The 22,439-nt window shown below is 44.6% G+C and overlaps 3 protein-coding genes and 1 pseudogene across 3 annotated transcripts in view; 1 reads left to right on the top strand and 3 right to left on the bottom strand.

Moving 5' to 3' along the window:
• The window catches only part of LOC118415291 (glutathione peroxidase 3-like), an 8,550-nt gene extending 4,169 nt beyond the window's left edge, over positions 1-4,381 (bottom strand). The window contains exons 1-2 of the mRNA XM_035819789.1: positions 4,360-4,381; positions 2,114-2,520 (exon numbers count right to left, since the gene is read on the bottom strand). Of these exons, the coding sequence (XP_035675682.1) occupies positions 2,114-2,475 (362 nt within the window). The 5' untranslated portion in view covers positions 2,476-2,520; positions 4,360-4,381. The remainder of the gene's footprint in view (positions 1-2,113; positions 2,521-4,359) is intronic.
• Positions 4,382-5,794: 1,413 nt separating this feature from the next.
• Positions 5,795-10,169, bottom strand: LOC118415299 (LDLR chaperone boca-like). Its single transcript, XM_035819802.1, has 3 exons — positions 9,985-10,169; positions 9,347-9,529; positions 5,795-8,239 (listed from the first exon to the last, which is right to left on the bottom strand). Exons 2-3 carry the CDS (start codon positions 9,497-9,499, stop codon positions 7,754-7,756), a joined length of 639 nt encoding a protein of 212 aa, XP_035675695.1. The 5' UTR covers positions 9,500-9,529; positions 9,985-10,169; the 3' UTR covers positions 5,795-7,753.
• Positions 10,170-10,965: 796 nt separating this feature from the next.
• LOC118424681 lies at positions 10,966-12,944 on the top strand (annotated as a pseudogene).
• LOC118424671 (major facilitator superfamily domain-containing protein 6-like) lies at positions 12,943-20,369 on the bottom strand. The gene is made up of 9 exons (XM_035833332.1): positions 19,930-20,369; positions 19,351-19,470; positions 18,831-18,978; positions 18,251-18,542; positions 17,513-17,758; positions 16,796-16,949; positions 15,073-15,366; positions 14,321-14,470; positions 12,943-13,883 (listed from the first exon to the last, which is right to left on the bottom strand). Exons 2-9 carry the CDS (start codon positions 19,421-19,423, stop codon positions 13,711-13,713), a joined length of 1,530 nt encoding a protein of 509 aa, XP_035689225.1. The 5' UTR covers positions 19,424-19,470; positions 19,930-20,369; the 3' UTR covers positions 12,943-13,710.
• Between the last annotated feature and the right edge of the window lie 2,070 nt (positions 20,370-22,439).

Below are 22,439 nucleotides of genomic sequence, written 5' to 3'. Positions count from 1 at the left end.
TGAGTCATGTAGAGTTCAGTTGTGCTGAGGTTGAAAGAGACCTCCTTGGCTTGCGTAAGCCCTGGAAACAGAGGGACGGATACAGTAGCAGTAGCAGTGATGAAGAATTCTGGGGTGACTACTTGACCAGATCTGTCCTTCGTCACAACATTTTTACATCTGACCCACTTTTCTCACTAGTCTGCTGGGACACAGGGGAAAGCTGCATCGTATTTCATTCTGACGTAAAGAGGCTAACCTTCTGCGTCTTTCGTAAGCCCAACAGACCAGTCGAGATTTGTTTCGTCGTTGGTTGTAGCGCTCAGTGTAGACTGGATGCCAGGCTGTTTCCAGGGCCAAAAAAGGCCAACTGACCTGAGGTAGACCTGTTCGAGATGCACCGGCAATTTCTTTGACGAAATCAAGGTTAAACATGCACCTAACAGTCTCGAGTTTGGCGACCCCTTTCAGACACGGTAGCGCAGAGCCTTAGAATGCTTTACAAAGGAAAACTCAGCTGGAAAGAGAACAAAAGTGCAGACAGTTGTGCCTTTCAAGGCAGCTCAGTTCTTGCTTTCAATACATACGTTACCGCCATGAATTCGCGCTTGGCACGGCTTGCTATTAGAAGACTGTGGATGCAGCATGGAACAAGCAGCGAACGGCCACGGCAACATGGAAATGATTTGGACCCCGGCAAGGCAGCTCGTTCACCCACAGATAGTCACAGATTTGTGGGGTTTACTTTTCACTCTGACACAACTTTGCGAAGTGCTGAGAGAAGGGAGCAAGTACCGGAAGGGGGGTCTCCACTGGCGCAGTAGCGTCCGACTTGGTGTTTGATGTTTGTGTTTCCCCGCAAGTTTTGTGGCATTTCTTCTCTTTATTTTAACGAGGACGTTGTATGTTTTAGAAGGTTTTATATAATGTCATAATTGGTTTTAGCTTTACGGCTCCAGTTTAACGAACAACGTTACTACTAGAAAAATGAAGAAGGATATCTGAAATCACGGTCCCAAACTACATAACGTTATCTTCTTGAAGACTAAGGAAGACCACAGAGTGTGAGTCATGCCGAGTCACCCTTGCCTCTACCAGGCTCCTCGGATCGTTGGTCAAATAGTAGAAATTGGATACATAAATTTATATGGAATAGTGTGCTAGGGGGGGTCGGCCGGCCAGAGGAGTCAGTACACGACTCCCCAAGCACACCATAACCTCTATTTGTCCAATTTCTGTTCTACTATTTTACCAACGATCCGAGGAGCCTGACAGAGGCTCGAGTCACCCAGGCTGTTGACCTCTTCGTAACAGGCGCTGCGGGCAACTTTTTGATATTGCCGTTTTTTGCTGATCGCTGATCACGCCGCCCATAGAGCCTACTGGGGAGTCCAGTCTTCAACATTCTCCAAGTGTCGAGGGACCTCTTCATGGCATGAGGTACTAGTAGTCTCGTTTGCAGGTCTTCTATAATGTAGCCTGGATACCAGTCCCTCGCTCTATACTATAGCCCTTTCGCGGTAATGTATAATCCTTATGCCAGGGAAGGTCCAAGCCCCAGTCTCTATTTGCACTCAGAGGTAATGGCATCCAGTAGCCTGGTTACCAAACCCCAGCCCGATCTCAAGTATCTATCGTGCGATAGATATATCTTGAGGTTGGGGTATGGAATCCAGGCTAGGCATCCAGTTTCTGATAACTATACCTGCGAGAGATAATCAGGGCCCGCGTGCTGTGTTTGGCGGCGGGGCTAATCGGTTGCCGGCCCGAAGTGATTAGCGAGTATAGCACGGCGGTCTGGATACCAGGCTATCTATAATGGAGCACTGACGTTTATTTCTTATCATATTTTGGGGGAGTCGGCCCAGGTTCTAATCATAATGGCAGGGAGATCACAGTAAATCACAGAACAACTCCGCGAAACGTTTTTTCATATATAAAAAAAAAACTGCAAACACACAAAAGCCATGCCTGTGATGTACCACTCGAGATGGTGTTCAGGATTACAGTACAACAAATGTCAACAAGAACAAATAAAAATTATAGACAAAAAGTCTTATTCAAGGGGGAAATATTTAGCTTTTGGACGGCGGCCTTTGACGAACTAACAAAAATGTAGAGTTCTACTACGAACCTTATCCCGTTCAGAATCTCGTCATTTCTCGCTGGCTCTTCTAACCCGAACTGGTTGGTGGGGAAACCCAGGATCTCGAAACGGTGCCCGTTTTCCTCGACCATTTTGTTCCTTAGTGCATTCAGACCGACGTACTGTTGGGTGAACCCTCAGAAGGTGGCGACGGTCACCACCAGGAGGGTCGTGCCCCGGTACTCGGCCAGGCTGACGTTGCGAGACCCGTCCAGGAGCATGGCGTGATGGTCGTGGAGGGATCCTTGCTCGGCCGCACAGCTACACTGTTCCGTCCGCTTGTTAGCCAAGCCCGGGCCCAGGAAACCCAGGCATAACAGGGAGGCCAAGAGGCCCGAGGAGAGCCCCATCTTTTCGGCAAGCTCGGCTGCTCAACTCTGAGTCACTGAGAAGATCTGTGAACACAAGGAAGGATGTGAGATGATTTACATATGCGTAACCCTCTGCACAACACGATTCGCGGATGTCGCGGGTGGTCTTGCATAATCTCCAAGCAGATGTATGTAGCAGGCAGCGGGCTTGCTGTGAGCATACTGGGCGGTGTTTTGTACGTTTTTCCAAGCCTAACCTTTGCTTGGAGAGCAGGTTGGGGGTTTGAATCCTGCTATGCACACTGTCGGCAAAGACTGCCTTGTAGGGGTGTCCACTGCCCAAGAAAGTACACTCACTTTTTGCGGAGCTCAGTGCAATAATTTGTCTGAATACAGGGCAGTTTTATTTGTAACGTTGTTATACTTAGCAATGGCACTATGTGCATACTTAACGTTACTAGTTAAGAATACCCGTAAAATTGTCAAGTGTACCCAAGAAAATGCTAAAACCAATAGAATTTCGAAGCAGAGGTAGAGAAGATTGCAACGTTAACAAAATAGACCCCTGCCGTTCAAAGAAAAGCTGCTAGGGGCTAAAACCGATGACACTTCTTGGAGAGTTCATGAGCTTTCCACCATTACTATAGCATACCAAGAACACGAGATATCAAAACCGTGAATCCTGCTGCAGTGCCTTAAAATCTGCTAGGGGCCCATAATGTAGCTAATCACTCCTTCATTTCGAAAACAACTACAGCTCCGAAAACCAAAACTTAGCCTCCTTGGTGAAAGTAAAGATAATCTGGCCGGTTCCGTAACTTTAATTTTCTGAAAACGGAGAAATTTTTTAAGCCTGGGGGCGGTGGGTATTGGAAGGCATGGCCCCCACAGCCACCACCTTTTGCCTCCTCAACCGAAGTCTAGGACTATTAAAGATACTAATTTTTACATCATTTCTGGGTGGACATGGTGGAGTGTAGCCTGGGTATAATCAACAACTACTGACCCGCCACCCAAAAAAATCGGGCGGACCCGATAATTAGCCTGAGTATCAGTCTTGTTAGTTTATCGGAGGTCGAACGCTCCCATGCTCACCAGTGACGGGGAGTATGGAAGCCCTGGTATACCGGTAAACTAACAAGGCTGATACGCAGGCTAGATAGTAATTGGATTATCATTGGTTATTGGATGGGCCGACTCTTCTCTTTTTACAGGGTCTGAAGCTTACAATATGTGGTGGCACCCCAAGCAAGTAAAGTGACTTTCCAAAGGGCAAAAGATCGTTAGCATAACGGGATTTGAACCCAGTACCACTAGATAATGGGCCAAATACCCTGTAGTTATGACATATAACCCAATATTATGATAGTACGAAGACGATGTGATCTAAATATTCCCACACACACCCATCGTATGATTGTCACGAGACTTAAAAAAACACTTCTATCTTCGAAAAGACAGAAACTGAAGGTAAACTATCCGTACGTTTTTGTCGCAACGGACTGTGAAAGACTATCTTACAACCATTGTAGGTTTGCATACTGCATATAGCCAATCTGAACGTATTTTCAAACTCAGAAAAACGTCTGCCCGGTCACATGTCCCACTAAATGTAGGCCAAAGTCGGATGCTAGTCTAATCGATTTTCTTTCTCCTAACCGCTAATTTACATGTTTGTGGTGTACATGTGTACAGACTGGCAACATGTATGTCATGGTCAACCAAGGAAATCATGAAATTTCTGTTTCGGTGGAGTTTAACCTCATTTGAAATCAGTTATGTTGTAGAAACTTTGTACAAAAATGCCCAAGCAAGATCAAGCAAAGCCAATACTTACTAAAAGTGTTTGATATCTTCACTTTTGTGGAAACCCCAGAATCAATATGGATCGTAGGCTGCACATCATATATCATTAGTCCTTACCTGAGAGCTTTGTTGTCGTGACTTCCTCCTCTGAACACAATGGTCAAAAGAGACCGTTTGATATGTTATCATAGTAGTTTATGTGGGTGGGTATCATTCAGGCGTTGACCACTCGGTTACAGGGGTGGTCTTTTGTTTTCTGTGGTATTTTAGTTTCTTATTGACAGTCTGTTTCTGTAGGATAATAAACTTTTGCGGGTGTGGCTCCCGAATGTAGCAGTGGACCAGTGGTATAGCACCAAGTATTACGAAGGAAATGAAGTTAAAGGTGGGAAGAAGATCCGGTGAACACAAGGAAGGATGTGCGACGATTTACACATGCGCAACCCTTGCACAACACCATGTTTTCTTTATTCATATTTATATTCATTGAACACACACCACTACCAGTGGACTAGCCCCCTGCTGTAGTGATTGTACGAAGTTGTGTGGCCCTGGGCTGATGAAACGGAGAGGGGCGCCGCCCTATGCGCCATCAGGCACGGAAAGGACTTTGACTTGACTTGAAACTCCACAACTCACAAGAGGGTGCTTTCTACCGATATATGTTAATTTTAAGATGTAAAACATTATATGATAAAATACCCACTAGTCTCAAGTACATTCATTCAGTATATACTTGTGGTAAACTCCCCAAATACTCTTTAATTTAATTAAGAAAGCTCAGCCTATGGCCTGATAAAAGTTCGGTTACAAAACTAATTTGAGGGGCGATGTTAAAAACTCGTCTTGTTTTGTGTTGTTTGATATCTTGTAAACAATTGACCGTCTTGTGTAGTGTGCACATCGCCCCTCATTTATGCCAGAAATATTCACGAAGAAAGAAGTGTCTATACGTATAGGAAATGCATGGGTGGGGTCTGCATGGGTTTAGTGAGTTTTACAAACACATGTGCACTTCGCATAATTTACTGCAAGTAAAATTCTGCAAAAAGGTTGTTGATTATGAGTTCATCGACACCTTATCTGTTGAAAAATAACACTCCCGTCCCGTCTGGAGTTTAGGACCCCTTTAAGACTGTCTTGCTTCTTATGCGGACCGGGTGCCCAAAAACTACACTTCACTTTTCCGAACACGGTGCAACATCCTTTTTCGAGGACAGCGCAGTTTTATTAGTGTGCTTACTAATTTTGCGAATAAACGTTACTAGCAAATAAAGAATTCACGTAAAATTGTTAAGCTTAGTCGTAAAATTGCTGACCTAAACAGTTGACCCTCTAGCGGCGAAAACTCAAAAGGCTGAAAACTAGGCTGATAGTAGTAGTGCCTGTGCCCGACAGACTCATAAATCCGACCAGAGGAGAGCGGTGACCAGGCCCATGGAAACTCAGAATTGCTCTCCTAAGTTCTAACACTTTTTGACACAGTGTCACAGACGTTCCATTCAAGACATTCCAGGCATAAGTGAACCCAACACCTCACAGACACAAGTACTAACTGTCAATCATCTTTTAATCGGCACAATCGCAACCGTTTTCACATTAATGGCCTCCCTTGGTTTCAACAAGGAGGTCCCATATCCTCAATGGTTTCTGGCCCTGCCTATCACACAACTACACTCTCCTCGGAGTTTGCATGTTAGTTGACGTCATTCACGACACCCAGTCCCAGACAAATACAGGAGGTGGATACTCCTTCCTTACACTTTGTTCACACTTTGGGATTCAATATGGCACTCCTTCATACTTCACTGCAGGCCTGGGAATGAGATTAGCGGGCGTATCCATGCAAACAAGACACGCCTCTGCTCTTTCCCAGTGCCCTTACAAGTGCTCTTCGGTCTGTGTAGGTATGACAGTTCACAAAACTATGAGACCTGCTCACCTCACTTCTTCATGGAACTTAAGAAATCTCTCAGTACTGTACCAGTTATTAGGAATGTTCACATTCCTTCTGAAGGGCGTTTAACAATCTCCAAGCAGATACTGGAGGGGAAATTTCTGAGTGACACCGTGACACATATCAATCCATTATGTATATGCTGTGTTCTCTCCTGGAATAGTTACTCTAAAGAATCTTATACCTCTTAAGGAAAGAGTGATACTCCAATAAAATCCCTTTCCATGTCTACCCCACTAACATCTGCTTGGAGATTTTTTTACCTTAAGGCACTTAATATGACCAACTTACAAGATTGCGGATGACTAAGGTTTTCCTGCATCTAACCACAGATAGTAAAACTAAATATTTGCTCATGCACAACAACAGATCATCCTCGCCTAAGTTTTCTGATCCACATTAACAGGTCGGTTAAACCTGCCCATTGCAAGCTCAGAGTTTGATTCTAGGCATGGCTATCTTACCAGAATCATTCACTACTTCAAGTTGATGGGTGGGCCACCAATCATAAGAACTGATGTTAATCAGACCAAAACCTAGGTAAGGAATTAACATCTTTTGTGTTGGAATAAAAAAATCCTACTGTGTTCTCTGACACTGTTAACAGTATACAGAAGTACATGTGCTAGAAAAAAACACTGATTTTTATCCTTTCTATTTAGTAGAATCATATTTAGGTGACAAGTTGTTTGGCAATAAACAATTCTCCAGCAGAATCAAGTTGGAGACTACAAATCATGTATGCTACACATATTGAGTACTAATACATCTGGTGTAGACATTTCATTAATGTAAGATGTATTATGCTTACTTGTACTAGATAGAGTATTTTGTGCATGAATCATTCAATAGATTTTCTTTCAGAATTCATATAAAAGGCATACATCAAGTCAGTCATTCACTAAATTCAGTGGATATTGCTTGTGCTGTTTACTAGAAACTGATGGAAATGTATTTTTGAAAGCATAGAATTACAGATTTAACAACATAGGCTCCCAGCCAATGAGCGGGATGGAAAAAAAAGAAACTTTGAGACAGCCATGAAGAACTTATGAAGTCCCATCTTACCGGTAGTCCATATTTCTGCAAAGCTTTTCACTTTATCAGCTCCAACACACTGTACTTGAGTAGGAAATACTGAACTATAAAACTGAGCCACAGTACTTAAACACAGAAGAAGGTTTTCCATGAACTGCACCACTTTGCCAGTGACCCCATGTATGAGGGAGCTTCAGGCATAAGACTTTTAAAAACTTCAAACTTTCTCTCATAAAAGAATACACATATCGAGAGGAGTAGGGGTGACCTTGTCTGCTTGGGAAAAAAAATTGAATCAAAATAGTTGGATGATATTGAAGTAACATGTTTGACTGAAGTTCTTACAAAAAGTTTCTGTATAACAAAAAATATATGAAACGTGCCAGGACTAGAGGTGATTTTATCCCTATTGATCAAACATAAAAATGATGTGCATAGAATACAAGACCTAAATTTCTCTACGGAATGGCTGTCAAGTTTGATACAAGCTTATGCCTTGACTTTGCTTACTCCCTGTCATAGTTCTGTTTTCTTCTTCTTTGTTTTGTTTTCGTCACCACTCCCTTTGCTACTGGATGACTTTTTGCTCTTGGTCTGAGCGCTGTTGTTGTCTCCCTCCTCTCCCTGTGGGGCGCCCTTTCCGGGGAACTGTTGGTTCTCGAAGCTGACCTCAGCGCAGCGGTCCTGCTGAACCAGGAAGTCCCTGATCTCGAACGCCTTGCTGCCGTCCTTCAGCAGGAAGATGACCCGGTCGTCCGACACAACGTACCGGGTCACCTCGTAGTTTGCGTTGAAAAGGCTGGACTGCCACAGCTGGGTGATTTCTTCGGTCTCCTTCTGCGTGGGGCTGCCGGACACAGAGACGAACATCATCAGGGTCCGACCCTTCTTGCTCATCTTGAGGAGATCCTCCGGCTTGTCTGGGTTCAGGTTGGACAGGTCGATCTTCGGGGCAGGACGGAGGTGTTCTGGGAGCTCATCCTCCTCCAGTGGCTCCTCATCCTTGTGTTTTTCATTCATTTGCACAACAAGGAAGAAATGACATAATTCAATAAACAATAAAAACATATGCGGGAGGGGGGCCTCCTCCTTTATACTAATAAAAATTCATCTTAATTATCATTCATAAGAAGAAAGCACTTGTTATACATTATATAGAAAGTGATAAGCATGCTATGTGGATTATGAACTGAACATATGAGATATAAAAGGCTACCACAGGGGACAATAATGGCTTTTCATGGTACTTTTTAACATCAGAAGTTTGACACAGGTAGGCAGCAGTCGGGACTGTGCTAATGATGTGCTGAAGGGAGGCATGTAGCATTTTTTTGCCTGGGACAATAGGTGTGTACAAATGAATAACGTTAACGCATACTACGGGATTTTTGAACAAAACAAAAAGTAGCTTTTGCTACTTTTTCTTTACATTGTTAGCTCAATCAACCCTATAGCATTGCATACCAATATTCATGGAGAGATGCTGCGACATCAATGCACCACATTATGATGTATAAAAATTGTGATCTTCCAAGAAACAGATGGGCACAGGCTGGTTACTGCCTCTGTGTGTTGTTGTTTCTTGCTTATCAGCCTGGCTTCCCAGTGGGGGGCCAGTTGACAGTTCCTCTGAGTACAGTAGACTAGCTTTCTGTACAAGGTTTCTTGCAGTTTTGAAGGGAATATGACCTTAGCTTGTTGATATCCTACAAAATAGACTAATAAGTTCATGATTATATGCTATTTTAGAATGATTAGATATAGGTGTTTCCAAAGAAGATCTCCATTGTGTTCTTTATCTGCAGTCTGCCATGCATGTGCTAACTGATTACCCCACCCCGGGGGACCTACTGGTGGCAAGCAAGACCTGTAGGGTCTAACTTGGGGGGACACAAGGTTACAGGGTGCCTAGAGCGGAATGTTTGTAGGCTAATCCTTTACGTTGCAAACGTGAAATAATGACACAAAAGTGTCAAAAAGTGACAAAAAGTAGTAGTAAATCTGATATTTCTTAATTCTAGAATATTTCAAATTTGAGCGCAAAAAACTGCGTAGTATGCCTTTAAGGGTTTAAGAAATTATCAAATATATTGGGGAGATTGTTTTTACCTCCTCCCACTGCTCATACAGCCGCTCCAAGTCAGCGTCCGTGTAATCCCGCAGGTCCTTTTTCATCTTCTTGTCTTCTGGGATCTCCTTCTTGGTCCAGCCCAGCGGGAGGATCAGGGCACAGAGGAGAACTATCCAGACGTACCTCGCCATCTCCGCCCTCAGCAAATATTGACGAAACACCTGTGTGAATGTTAAAGCTTATAAGAACAAGACTTAAGTTGCGTCCCATCGACGCACGGAGGTATTAGATCCATGATACGTCTAGCCATTTTTTCTCAGTTCTGCCTCCATGTTTTTACATTATATTCAACGTTGGCCTTTTTCACAATGAAAGCACGACACCGCTGACATGTTTTACCAATGGTTTTACGGGTAACGTCATACGGATGCATGCCTCTCTTTCGTGCGAGTGTAAATTGGCTATGCAATCTACGAAATTCCGTGCAAGGGACATCATGCAAACAATGCTAACGAACCGTGCATATGAGAAATATTCAAGGCCTACTTTCTTCAAACATCATATGCACGTCGCTGACGTGTCCTTCTGCAATTCTGCCGTGCGCGCGTAAACAGCTCTCACGAACCGAAAGCTTTGCATAACATTGCTACATGATCTATACATATCGTGTACTTACCAAGCTCTCTGGTATGTTCCTCTAGCAAGAAGTAAGCTGTATAGTGAATGAAGTTCGACTTAGAAGGTCTTGGCGCTTTTCAGAACCTGGCGGAAGTCACTCCCAGTGAAAATTAGTCTCCTCCGCCGCCATGTTGGGGTCAAGTTGGGTCATCCCCACTGAAGGTTCTGGGAACGAGAGCAGGGGGCGTGTCAGGTGTGAGAATGATAAGCCCAGGGTACTCTAGTACATGACGTGAAAGTCAAGTGCAGGGATCCAATGTCTTATTGAGAAAGAACTGCAAAGTTCAAACATAACAAAAGTAAATGACTATTAAGTCGACACAGAGTTGACTCTACTATTTTTTTTTCTGCACAAAGTTTGAAACATGCAAGAGGGAAACGCCTTCTAGTGGTTATTTACAAACTGCAGCAAAGTAACGGCAGATAGATGGCCGGATGATGACACAAGATGATCCAAGGACGATGTGGTATAATGTCCTTGGATGATCTAAATGTCATGCATTAAAAAACGCCAGGAATAAAACAAAAATCACTTTAACCTGATCGTGACAGGTACACCGACTACAGTTTTGTACTGACTAATGCCACATGCAATTAAAAACATCCTTCCAAACCTAATGCACTGACTCAGACTGAGTAGTGCGTCGTCTGTTTATATACCGGCGCTGTTGGCTATGTGTAAGCACATGACTCGGGTTCACTGAAGAAAATTGCTTTCTATTTTCTTGTTCTTTGTTTTGACGATGTTACATGTGCGTCTGTCCGACCCCCCACAGCACCCGATTCTTGTGAATGCTTTTAAAGTGATTGTGAATAATGAAATATGTGGCTCTTTATTCCTTTCTTTTTACGTCTACTACCTGAAGGTATATCCTGGCCTGCATACAGTGGTATGTGGAACACGTCTATTTGACCTCTGTTGTTTGATCTGCGTCTTGTGATCGAATTATAAAGTGGGTCATACAGCTGATGTAATGTTAAAGTGCACTGACGTCAGTCCACATATAACGGTTATTGTGTAATGGCCTCCACCTTTATACAAAGCGCTTGGAGCGGTGTGCGGTTCCTGCTGTTCTGTGTCTTGGGAACGCCGCTTTTCTTTGTCTGTTCTGTACTAGCAAGGACAGCATGCCTCCTCCCGGCTCTCAGGCGACCAATTTTGTCTCTATACATGAGAGAAGCCGACAGTGTGGCTCCAGGAGTTCTGACGACTCCTGAGCAGTGCTACCAGGAGTTGTACGACATGACAAGTTTTGCTGCGTGGAAAGGAATGATCTCCATGGAGATGTCCTACCTGGAGGCTGAGGTGTTCGCGGGAGGCAAGGCCGCCGACCCCTCCCTGGTCAGGCTAGACGGGAGCTCCTGCCGGCTGCTGCAGTTCGCCCGGGCGGCCCGCCCTCTGGTCATCAGCTTCGGCAGCAACACCTGACAGCCGTTCCGGGCGAAGTTGGACATGGTCAAGCAGATCATGTCGGACTTCGCCGCCGTGGCCGACTTCGTGGTGGTGTACGTGGCCGAGGCGCACCCCACGGACGGCTGGGCAATGAGCGGGAACATGGACATCAAGCAGCACCGGAGTCTGGAGGAGAGACTAGCGGCGGCGGAGATGCTGGCTCTGCACGACATCCCCTGCCCCATCCTGGTGGACACCATGGACAACGCCGCCGCGCGGGCCTATGCAGCGATCCCGGACAGGTGAGTTGCCGAGAAAGAGAGACAGACAGAGAGACAAACAGAGAGACAGACAGAGACAGAGAGAGACCGTGAGAGACAGAGAGAGACAGAGAGAGACAGAGAGAGAAAGAAAGAAAGAAAGAAAGAAAGAAAGAAAGAAAGAAAGACAGAAAGAAAGAAAGAAAGAAAGCAAGAAAGAAAGAAAGAAAGAAAGAAAGAAAGAAAGAAAGAGAAAAACAACAACACGGAGGAGTGAATCATGTTGATAACACGAATTTCAATTTCCTCGTTATTTGTCTTATTTCTCTCTCATTCTTCCCCCTGCAGATTGTACATCGTGTTGGACGGGGTGTGTGTTTACAAGGGCGAGCCCGGTCCGGTTGGCTACCTCCCGGAGGAAGTCCGTGACTGGCTGCAGAAATTCTCTGGATAAAACAGAAGGGCGTAGTGTTTTTGTTGTTGTTGTTGTTGTTTTTGCTTGGGAGGCATCCTTCAGTTTGCTATGTTAGATCATTTTCGTCTAAGATAAATACTTATTGTACTTGGCAAGATATTTTGAAGATTCATTTCAAAAAGCAAAGCCTATTGAAGGACATTCCGGATGAATTGTATTGATGAATGACTGAGCACAATGTTTGTACGAGGTAACGTTAACGCATCATATGATATCAGCATACTTCACTCAAATCTATTCAGTTATCATACAGTGTATATTTCTTTTTGTTGCGCAAAAGTTCCTGATTGACCAGGGTGCCTATCATGGGAATCATTTCATTTCAAAATCAAAACAATGGGATATATTGTCTCAAAACGATGTTTCATATCACTTCTTTTTCGTCAGGAGATTATATTGCAAATCAGACAGGAAATGCTCATTTTCTGTCTGGTGACAGCAGGAGTTAAGTCATGTCGGGTACGTAGTGAGACAGCATGATGGTCTCGCCGGAAACGCACAGGGCGCTGGTGAGAACCTGAGAACGAGACCACCACGATCCGCCTTGGCTTCGCTCTGGATTGCAATTTTGCTGCTGAACTTATGATGAATATATTCAGTCACGGATGCTGAAGTAAGACAACTGTATCGATGTTTCTTTTTTTACTATATGCTGTTGTAAGGTAAAGGTGTGGTGCTATACTTAATTTCACAATCAACTCTTGAAGTAATAGCAATAATGAAAACGAACGGACACGAACCATGAAATAGCTTTTTGCTCTACTATGTGTTTTGTACCTTGTATATGTAATGATGTATGTTGAAAGATTGAATAGGACTTAAAAGATCTGTATCTCTGTAACTTGTATTTTCTTCAGATGAAATCTTATTCGGATGATAGTCAGGCCCTTGCCTCTCTCCTCACTCAATGGAAAAAAAAGGCCTGCAGGCCGATTTAAGCTTTCATTAGTAAGTTGAAACAAACGATAATGCAGTCACAGATTAGATATTTCTTTTATACTTTTCACAGAGTCGGTCTAAGCATATGCGCACATGGTACACACCGTGAGACGTGCGTCCCTCTTGATACATAGAAATATGTTACAATAGTTTGATAATCAAAATTTAGTATACTAAATAGTGAAGGTCCTTTTACGTTTGGTTGATCGATGGTTGTCACATGTTAGTACCTCGGTATCTGCTCTATAAGATCTGCGTTGACGAGAGTCTAAACTAGAGTTTATTTGTTTGTCAGTATATTACATGCCCGGTAAACCGCCTAATGGCGTAACACGCTAAGTTTGTACCTGAAAGTCCAAGCTGCAAACCGGACAGATTTCTTTTATCCACTCACACCGGAAAGGACCCTGTTCTTTTACGTGCTTTAGGTGTGGCTCTCCTCAAACACGGGATCTCCATTTAGCGTCATATTACCGAAGCTAGGTGTTCCTTTTCACCCGATTAAAGAGAGGAAATTCGTGTCAAGTGCCTTTCCCAAGGTAACAAAATCAATGGATATTGGATTCGACGACGATATTCGCTTCAATCCATTAATGAACTTTTGGAGGAAAGGAGAGTTATCGTGAGTTCTTCCTTGCTTTCTTTGCTGTTGTCCTGTTATTGAGAGAAATGCACGTGTCTGCTCCCTTTTCCAGACTGGTTGAGCTGTGGTCTGACGATGCGTAGGGAGCCCAGCGTCTCGCCCGTCCCGGTAGTCACTCTTCCTCCGCGCAGAAAGGCGTCAGGCTTCAGCATCGGTCCTGTTTCCACTCCTCCCCTTGTGTCCGGGTCTCGTGTAGAAAAGATATTCATACATTTATATTTATATCATTTATTTAAACGACAAACTCACATGCATGTCGAATGAATTTTGCCTCGATCCCTGAATTATGCAAAGTTGTACAGTGGGTAATTTGAACTAAACCAACAATTATACAACAAATCATTAACATTAGTCAACCAAACATGACAAAGAAGATTAGGTTCTTGTTATCTTACTTCACAGCTGTATTATGTGAAGTTGAACTTGCAAAACGATCAATTTCAATTTAAGTTCCTATCAAATTCCAGCCGTCCATGCGGAGATGTCCTTCCAGTGTAGTTTAGATGTTCAACAAAATGCGTGTGTCAGTCATGATTATTGTCTTACAGACCCGTTGGCAGACCCTACGTTTCGGGTTAACATTACAGTTTCCGATACTTATACATATCACAAAGGTGTTCTCACCTGTGCAGACTCCCTTCTTCCCATAACACCTATGTAACAGGTAGAACATGATGAATCCGATCAGACAGCAGACACTCAGCGATCGGAAGAGCCCCACGGCGCCGTAGTAGTGGAATACCGGGCCGCTGACCAGGTTCCCTACACCATACCCTGCGGATAGGTCAAATGTTCCATGTGAATATTCGTAATCTCTATCAGATGATTTGCATTGCTAGACAAATACAGTAAAATACGACCGTCACAGGACGACCGTCGGCTCAACGGACGACCATTTTTGGTCCTTCGCGATTTTTAGAAGACAGCGTTTTGCCTAACCGACCACTTAGCCGACCGCATAGGAGCCACACATTTGTTACCGAAAATGTGTAGCTCTTTGGCCGTCCAACTCCTCTGGCAAAGTTTGCAGCCTTGATTGACCAATTTTGTATTATTCAAGCATCTTCATACGATAATGGAATCCATACGATCCACTACTGCCTACGTCACATTTCCTACCTGGGACCCGACCGGACTGTTTGCGGAAATGAAAAATTACATGCCAATAAATATGCACAATGCATGCTATTGAATTATTCTTGGTTAGTTTTATGTTTTGTTGTCTTTCATGTCGACTTTTTTGTATCCCCGAAACTGCTCGCCGGGTCACTTCGTGGAAATGTGACGTTAGCTTAAAACATACGATTCTTAAGAAAAGCATACGATCCTTACGGAAAACATTCGTTCGATCCACCACTAGTGATATATGCTCTCACCCAGTCCGTAGAAAGTTGCGGAAACGATTCCCTGAGCGACGGCCTGGAGGTCATCCTGGGCAGAGATGCTCACGTATGACGTCGCTGTTGCCCACGTGATCGCCTGGTACCCGTGTATGACGTCAATCAGCACGGCCCACCACGGGTTTTGTACGAGCGAGTAGCCCAAGAAGTTGAGAGCGAACACCACGAAGCTGAGTTGCAGGGCCCATACGTGTCCGATGAAGTCTATGAACCACCCGGAGACAAGAAACAGCGGGACCTCTGTGACAGTCCTGACGAACATGTTGATACCTGAAACACAAAGACGAGTACAAACACTCTCCTGACTCCCTGGATTCGAACTCGTGCCGCCAGATCACAAGCCCAACCCGCTAAACCGTTACGCCAAAAGGGACAGACAGTGGTCAGTTTGGCGGCGCTTGAACCCCACTGTTACATTAGCCTCCACCAAGCCTTCCTACGGGGGTGCGGGGATCGTAGACTTCGGCAAAAAAAATAAAAAATCGGGAAATTGGCCAGAGGAGTCAGCCCACGCTAAGGTTCCTGGCTGGCGAGGCCGACCAACTCCTCTGGTAGCAAAACTCCCCTAGCAATTTTTTCCCCTATAATAGCCAGCGTAGTCAGTCTTTTAAGCCCCGGTCACATGAATCGTACGACGTCCTTGCGATGGCATATTACGCCTATCGCACGATGATCACAGTGGATCGCAGCTAAATCGTAAGCAAAATCAGCCATCGCAGAGCATCGGATGATGTTCAAAATTTTTCCAGCGTCGTACGATTTTTCACTTGTGTCTCTTCTGTATAGCCGTCTGACCGTTTTTGTGCTTCTTTAACCAACAAAATGTGGACATCGCTGCTGAATACCTTCCTATAATATCTTTAACTGTAAAAATGAATTAAAAAAGACCATGACAACAAGAGTATTACAAGCAAAAGTTCAAACAAATCAAGCGTGAGTACTGGTATGGTTATCTCGGCCTGCTTGCCGGCTATACGTGTCAGGCTCTTTCGAAGATCGTATCATGATATGCTATCAACAAAAAGATGCCATCATACAAAAATCATATCATAAGCATTATATCATATATATTTCCGACTCATAGAGCCTGCCTTTATGTTTGAGTTGTCCCCATGGTTTTTACGATTATGGTAAACTGACCCAAGACCGACGAGAGCTGAGATTTGATCTAATTATAAACTCACGTGCATGAAACGATCAAACAATTGTCTGCATCACCTGTGCGGGGCGCGCTGTTCTCTGGTTGCGACTGTGGCAGTTGCGACTGATATATTTTCCCTTTTCGTCAATATCGACAATATCAAGGAAAACTGAAACCATCACAACATGCTAAAAATTCATAAATCTAAAACCTCATCAGTAGACAAAAATTGCCGTAATGAAGTCTGCTTTGGGGGCAAATAAAATCTTACGACGATAGCGAAATTTTGAACATGTTCAAAATCCATTTCAGCTCTATTTTCGTCATAGGAGGCTCCCCGATTTACTATGATTTACCTGCGATTGACGCAGGTACGCTCTTATGACCTCATCGTACGATGCACTACGATTCTTGTGACCACGGATTCATATATTTAAACCATTGCTTCCGATTCTTCCCCGACTTACGACGTACTGCGCTTATGCCGCGCATAAAACCTCCATCGCAGTCAATCGTACGATTCTTGTGACCGGGGCTTTAGAGAGCACTGTTACATACCGATGACGGTCTGACTGGCCCCCAGGTCCTTCAGGTGCCAGTACATGAACGTGTCTCCGGCGCCGTCGAACGCGCCCAGCCACATAACGGCGAACAGGAAAATCACAAGGTGGGGTTCAGAGAGAAGCTTGCCCACGCCGTCCAGGAACGCTACCTAGTAAAAGAGGGGTTTCATTAAGAGAACTGAAAGGGATTCTATGATACCCCTCTAACGTCTTCTTCCTACATGGTGAGAGGAACGCCTGCGATACAGCCTGAGACATAGGAATGTACAGCACCTACTCACCCAGTCGGACTAACGGACATAGAAATTCGTTTGTCATGAGACTATTAGAGACCTTACAAGCCTATATTAATGCTGTACTGTTCAACGCTCGCTGCCCGAGTATCTGTTTATATGTATGTAACGTTTTAGATTTTATATAAGCATCAGTTGTGTTTAAATACTTTCGATCTACTCCGTAAACAAAAATCAACGCACGCTGTTCTGTCCACATTGAGTAGCATGTGCTGCTATTTTGATGTTTGATAAAAGTAAGTTCAAGTAAGTTTAAGTAAGTTTAGGTTCATGTAAGTTTAAGTTTACGTAAGTTTAAGGGCTAAGTTTAAGTAAGTTCAAGTAAGTTTAAGTTAGTTTAAGTAAGTTTAAGTTTAAGTAAGTTTAAGTTTACGTAAGTTTAAGTGAGCTTAGGTAAGTTTAAGTAAGTTCAAGTTTACCGATGGCCCCGTGCTCCAGTCATCCAAGACGAACAGGAAACCCGAAGCCACGACCATGAAGGCCAGAAACATGTAGAAGGTCACGGAATAGTTCGGGTTGTCCAGTCCGGTGCTTACAGTGAACGTATCCATGGCGATCCCGGAGAGCAGGGAAAGCAAAGCGAACCCCATGGATCCCCACAGACGCTGTCGTCCGAATGTAGGACCACCTTTCTCCTTGATGATCTGGTAAGTTGCCGCCTCCACCTGAAAGAAAGTCATAAAATCACATCCGATGAATCCGTTTGGAATTGTGATCCTTTATTCTCACTCAACCTTCTTGAAAGCGGCTATGGAGAGATAAATGCTATACGTGTTTTTACTTTACTTGACTAGACGCTGGGGCTAGTATCTCAATTAAGCGAAGTTTACATGGAATAGACGTTATATCAATTGCAGTAGTCCTTGTATATAGAACTTATTCCCTCGAAGAAAACAGAGGGATGCGTGGTGGAGAACATAAGAGACTTTGTACAGGAATCGGTTATCATGAGCTAGGAGCTTTAACCTGCACTGGCGACAACTGCCGTACTTCTGTCGTATGTGCAAATTCAAGCGGGACCGGTGTGCAGTCTGATCGTGCTACTAATATAGTGTATTGATCTTGAAAATAACGGCGAGCAGCCGTAAGTTGAGTACAACGCGTACGATGAAAATGAGCAGACTATGATCGTACGACGCGTGTGGCCAGGTCCTTACCTGTGAAGTTGAACTCCACTGCGCACCGTGAGAGGTGAACATGATCCAGAAGACCAACCAGAACGTCAGCGAGAAGAACGACTGCGTGTCTTCCGCACCTCGCAAGTCCATCGCACGGGCGACCTCGCCTGGTAGCAGACAGGTTGTTTTCGTGTGGTTGTCTCTCTCCTGATGGCGTCTCTGGTGTTGGACGGTTTGTGGCCCAGCTGGTGACGTCACGGGCGGTACAAACAGAAGCGAGAAGTGCAGGGCGGAAGCTGCCAGGACGGTCAGAATCGCCACTAGTTTGGGCCTGCGTATAGTGGTATGGGTTAGTGCAGGGGACAATTTGCAATTTGGTAGAGATGATACACAATCACATAACACCACATCATGTACCCACACACGGTACACGCACATGTATAACGTTACATACGTTCACGCACATATTTACGCATACACGCACGCACACACACAAAAAGACAAACGCACACACACACGCGCGCACACACACGCACACACAAAAAGCGCGCGCGCACGTGTGCACGCACACACACACACACGCACGCACGCACGCACAAACATGCATACACACGCTCACCTCCCAGTCTTGTCTGCTATACTGCCCAGAAGGGGTTTGATGATGGCCGACATGAAGTTTTTAGTAGCAGTGATCACACCGGTCTGTGACGGGCGGAGTCCCAGGTATCTCAGATAGATGGACATGTAGGGGGAGACACAGGCCATCCCTGCAGCAACAAAACATGCGGATTCAATAGTTTCAATTTTATAGAAGTCAATGATAGCATGCTGCTTAAGACAAAACAGGCACGAATACAGTTTAAGACGTTTTGAAACTGAACTTGTCCAGATATCATGAAAAGGCTCAGTGTGCGATATTAGTTCGTCTCTTATGATATAGTATAGTATCGTATCAGTATATAGAATATCATGAATCATGTGATTTCGACAAATGTACGTCTTGTTGAAACAGAACCGGAGGGGTTTCAAGAGATACTGAAATTCTTTTGATGTCTCTCTGAAAACAAGCAAATATATCAGATGATCTTTAACGTTATCTAAGATAAGCGCCGTGCTTGCCAGAAAAACTTTTCACCTACCGGAGAAAAAGAAGAAGAAGACGGCCTTGACGACCAGAAGGTCTCCATCCACACAGTCACAGGATGGCATCATGCTGAGATGGCAGCTCACGGGCACCGTTCGCACTGACCGGTCACGAGCTGTAGTACAAGTATAACGTTACCACTTTATTGCCTCAAAAATTAATGTCTTTTCGCTGTGTCTGTGTGTGTATGTGTGTGTATGTGTGTGACTGTGTGTGCGCGGGTGTGTGTGTGTGTGTGTGTGTGTATGTACCCATGTGAGTGACTGTGGGTGACATCAAATTTTGACAACCTATTGGATTGGCACAGGGTTCGCGCCTTTTATTGTTTAAAGTATGGGGTATAAAGGCCAGATAAGAAAACTAGCGCACACATTATACACGGAGACACGCACGCGCACGCACGCACACACACACACACACACACACACACACACACACACACACACACACACACACAAACACACACACACACATATATACACATACATACATACACTGTGCAACTCCATACGCCCTAGTCAAACAGACCAGGTTGTCGCAATAATGAGGAGATTTAACGTTATGTAACACTTACCACAACAATCAGAGTACACAGTGTGACGTCCATATCTCCCTTCCAGTCGTTGTTACATACATGTCCAGCAACTTGCCTACTCGTCAAAAGACATGTAAAGTTTTAAAAGACTCTGAAGAAAATTGCAAACGGGTGGAAGGAGGCATTTATGCTCCTCAGAGACTAGTAACGCTCGGCATTCCACAGGACCCAGCCTTAAGGTTTGACCGTGGGAAACGCTCCTCCTTGACCCTTCCCCTCACTACAAGTAATTTGCATGTATGTCGTTGGACCAGTTATAAATTCGGTGTACCTGAATCTAACTGCCAGCAAAGCCCCCGGCGAAAGCTTTGCTGTGCTCACAGAAAACACTAAACCTGTCTATTGTTGTTTAATAATAACGATCACTGATATAAAACGTAATTTTTTTTAATGAAGACATGAATGTGGTTGTCAGAGGTCCTGGGTTCGCATCCTGTCTAAGTGCCTTGCTACCGATCTTGTGCTCCAATGGAGGCACTTAACACGACTTTCCCCACTCCTACCAGGTGTACAAATGGGTACCTGACTTCAGTTGGGGAGGTAAAACGGGACGGGAGTTAAGGGTTTGTGGTCTGCCACTTAATACCGTGCCCTTGACACACTCTACTCTACTCTACTCTACTCTACTCTACTCTACTCTACTCTACTCTACTCTATTCTATTCTACTCTACTCTACTCTACTCTACTCTACTCTACTCTACTCTACCCTACCCTACCCTACTCTACTCTACTCTACTCTACTCTACTCTACTCTACTCTACTCTACTCTACTCTACTCTACTCTACTCTACTCTATTCTACTCTACTCTACTCTACTCTACTCTACTCTACTCTACTCTACTCTACTCTACTCTACTCTACTCTACTCTACTCTACTCCGGATGACAACCCACTGCCCCCTCGGCCTTGAAAAGGGCTATGGCGCTACCTGTACCGGGCATATGTAAGGATCCGACTCATTTCCTGTGCCTTACGCATGTTTTGCAACATTTGAAACTCTTTACTAGTACAAGTAGTATTGCATTTTCAACGGCTCTTCAATACTTACATCTGCTTGGAGATTAGTGCTAGTATGTCAACAATGACGCAAGCTTTGTTCAGCAGACTTCACCATTTGGGACAAAGGGGCTAGGCAAATTCACAAATAGTAATAAAAATAAATCACCCGCTCACACGCTCGGCCGTAAGTGGTGTCATTATCAATACTTAGGACTATTAAGCTGTAACCCCAAGAAATCCTATAAACAAACCTTAAACTTTAGACTGAACGATTTGTTCTTACCACCCTGCAATCAAGTGGTACGTTCTCATGAGGTCGACCAATCAGAGCGGCTTCCTATGTATATATCTTCCAGCTGGCGAACAATCTTCCCATTCCCACTCCGGCGGTCTAACAAGTGGCTCCTCGGCGCGGCTGGGCAATATAAATGATATCAAAATAAAGATGTCTGGCTTCGTCTTGGAGGGAGTCGACGTCCGTTCGATCGTCGCGTCTCACCTGAAGAAGCACGGCTACGTCGACGTCACCGGCGACGCCCGGCTGCGTCAGGTGTGCCGCACCAGGTTCGGGAACTGCCGGCTGCACCAGTGCCTTGGGGAACAGTGCTTACCTGTGTGTCTGGGCCACGTCTTAGCCCAGGTGCAAAACCCACCTAACGCGACTGAAAGCGATGTCTACAAACACATGGAAACGCTGTGCCACGTCTCCGTGTACTATCCGGGCGCCAAGAAACTGTCCGCGTATTTTTGCCAGGTAAGTTTCTACATATACTATACCTGTTACCTGTTGCAGATCTTTTGGTTCTACCATATACAGCTTGCCTTTGTTATGTGAAGTCTTGGTTCAATAATTTTGGATTCTGTTTATCTGTATACATGATTTGATGTCTCTGTCCAATGATTGTTAATCTGGTCGTCTGTGATATATGACATTTACTTATACATTTTCTCAATCTTCCGTTAAGTACCTCTTGATTTTGTTAATCTGTACGTCTGTCCTCTTGATGCGTCATTCATCGTATCATTTTGGTGGCTTATAAAAAATGGAGTAGAGTAGACATCTTCGGGTTAGGTAGGAGTTACTACTCCATGGACTCGCTCATCAACCACTAGTACTCCTTAAATCTTCATTCGCCTGACGGTGATGGTTGGTTTGTAAGAGTTGTCCAGTACTTTTAAGTTGTACAGGACGGGATGGTCGGATAGAGCGCAAGATATTGATTCATTCTTTTATTCTCCCAGCTGCTGCCTCAATGTCTAAGACTTATTTCTGAGGAAGGAGCCCGGAACTCCGACTCTATCACGGACGTTAATGAGAGGCGAGATGTGACCGTAAGGAAGAGGAGGATCGGGGCAACCCTCCTGCACACGATGCTGCTGGCCGGCGGGTGTCACAGACAAGCCATGGCTCTGTGCGAGTCCGGAGCCGTGCCGGTGTTGGGCAGAATCCTGTCCGGGCAACAAGACGTCCCCTGGTGCCCATATAAGG

Source organism: Branchiostoma floridae, chromosome 1, assembly GCF_000003815.2.
Source record: "Branchiostoma floridae strain S238N-H82 chromosome 1, Bfl_VNyyK, whole genome shotgun sequence".
NCBI lineage: Eukaryota > Metazoa > Chordata > Leptocardii > Amphioxiformes > Branchiostomatidae > Branchiostoma > Branchiostoma floridae.
The sequence above is the reverse complement of the archived record's forward strand: the minus strand, read 5'-3'. Positions and strand labels throughout refer to the sequence as shown.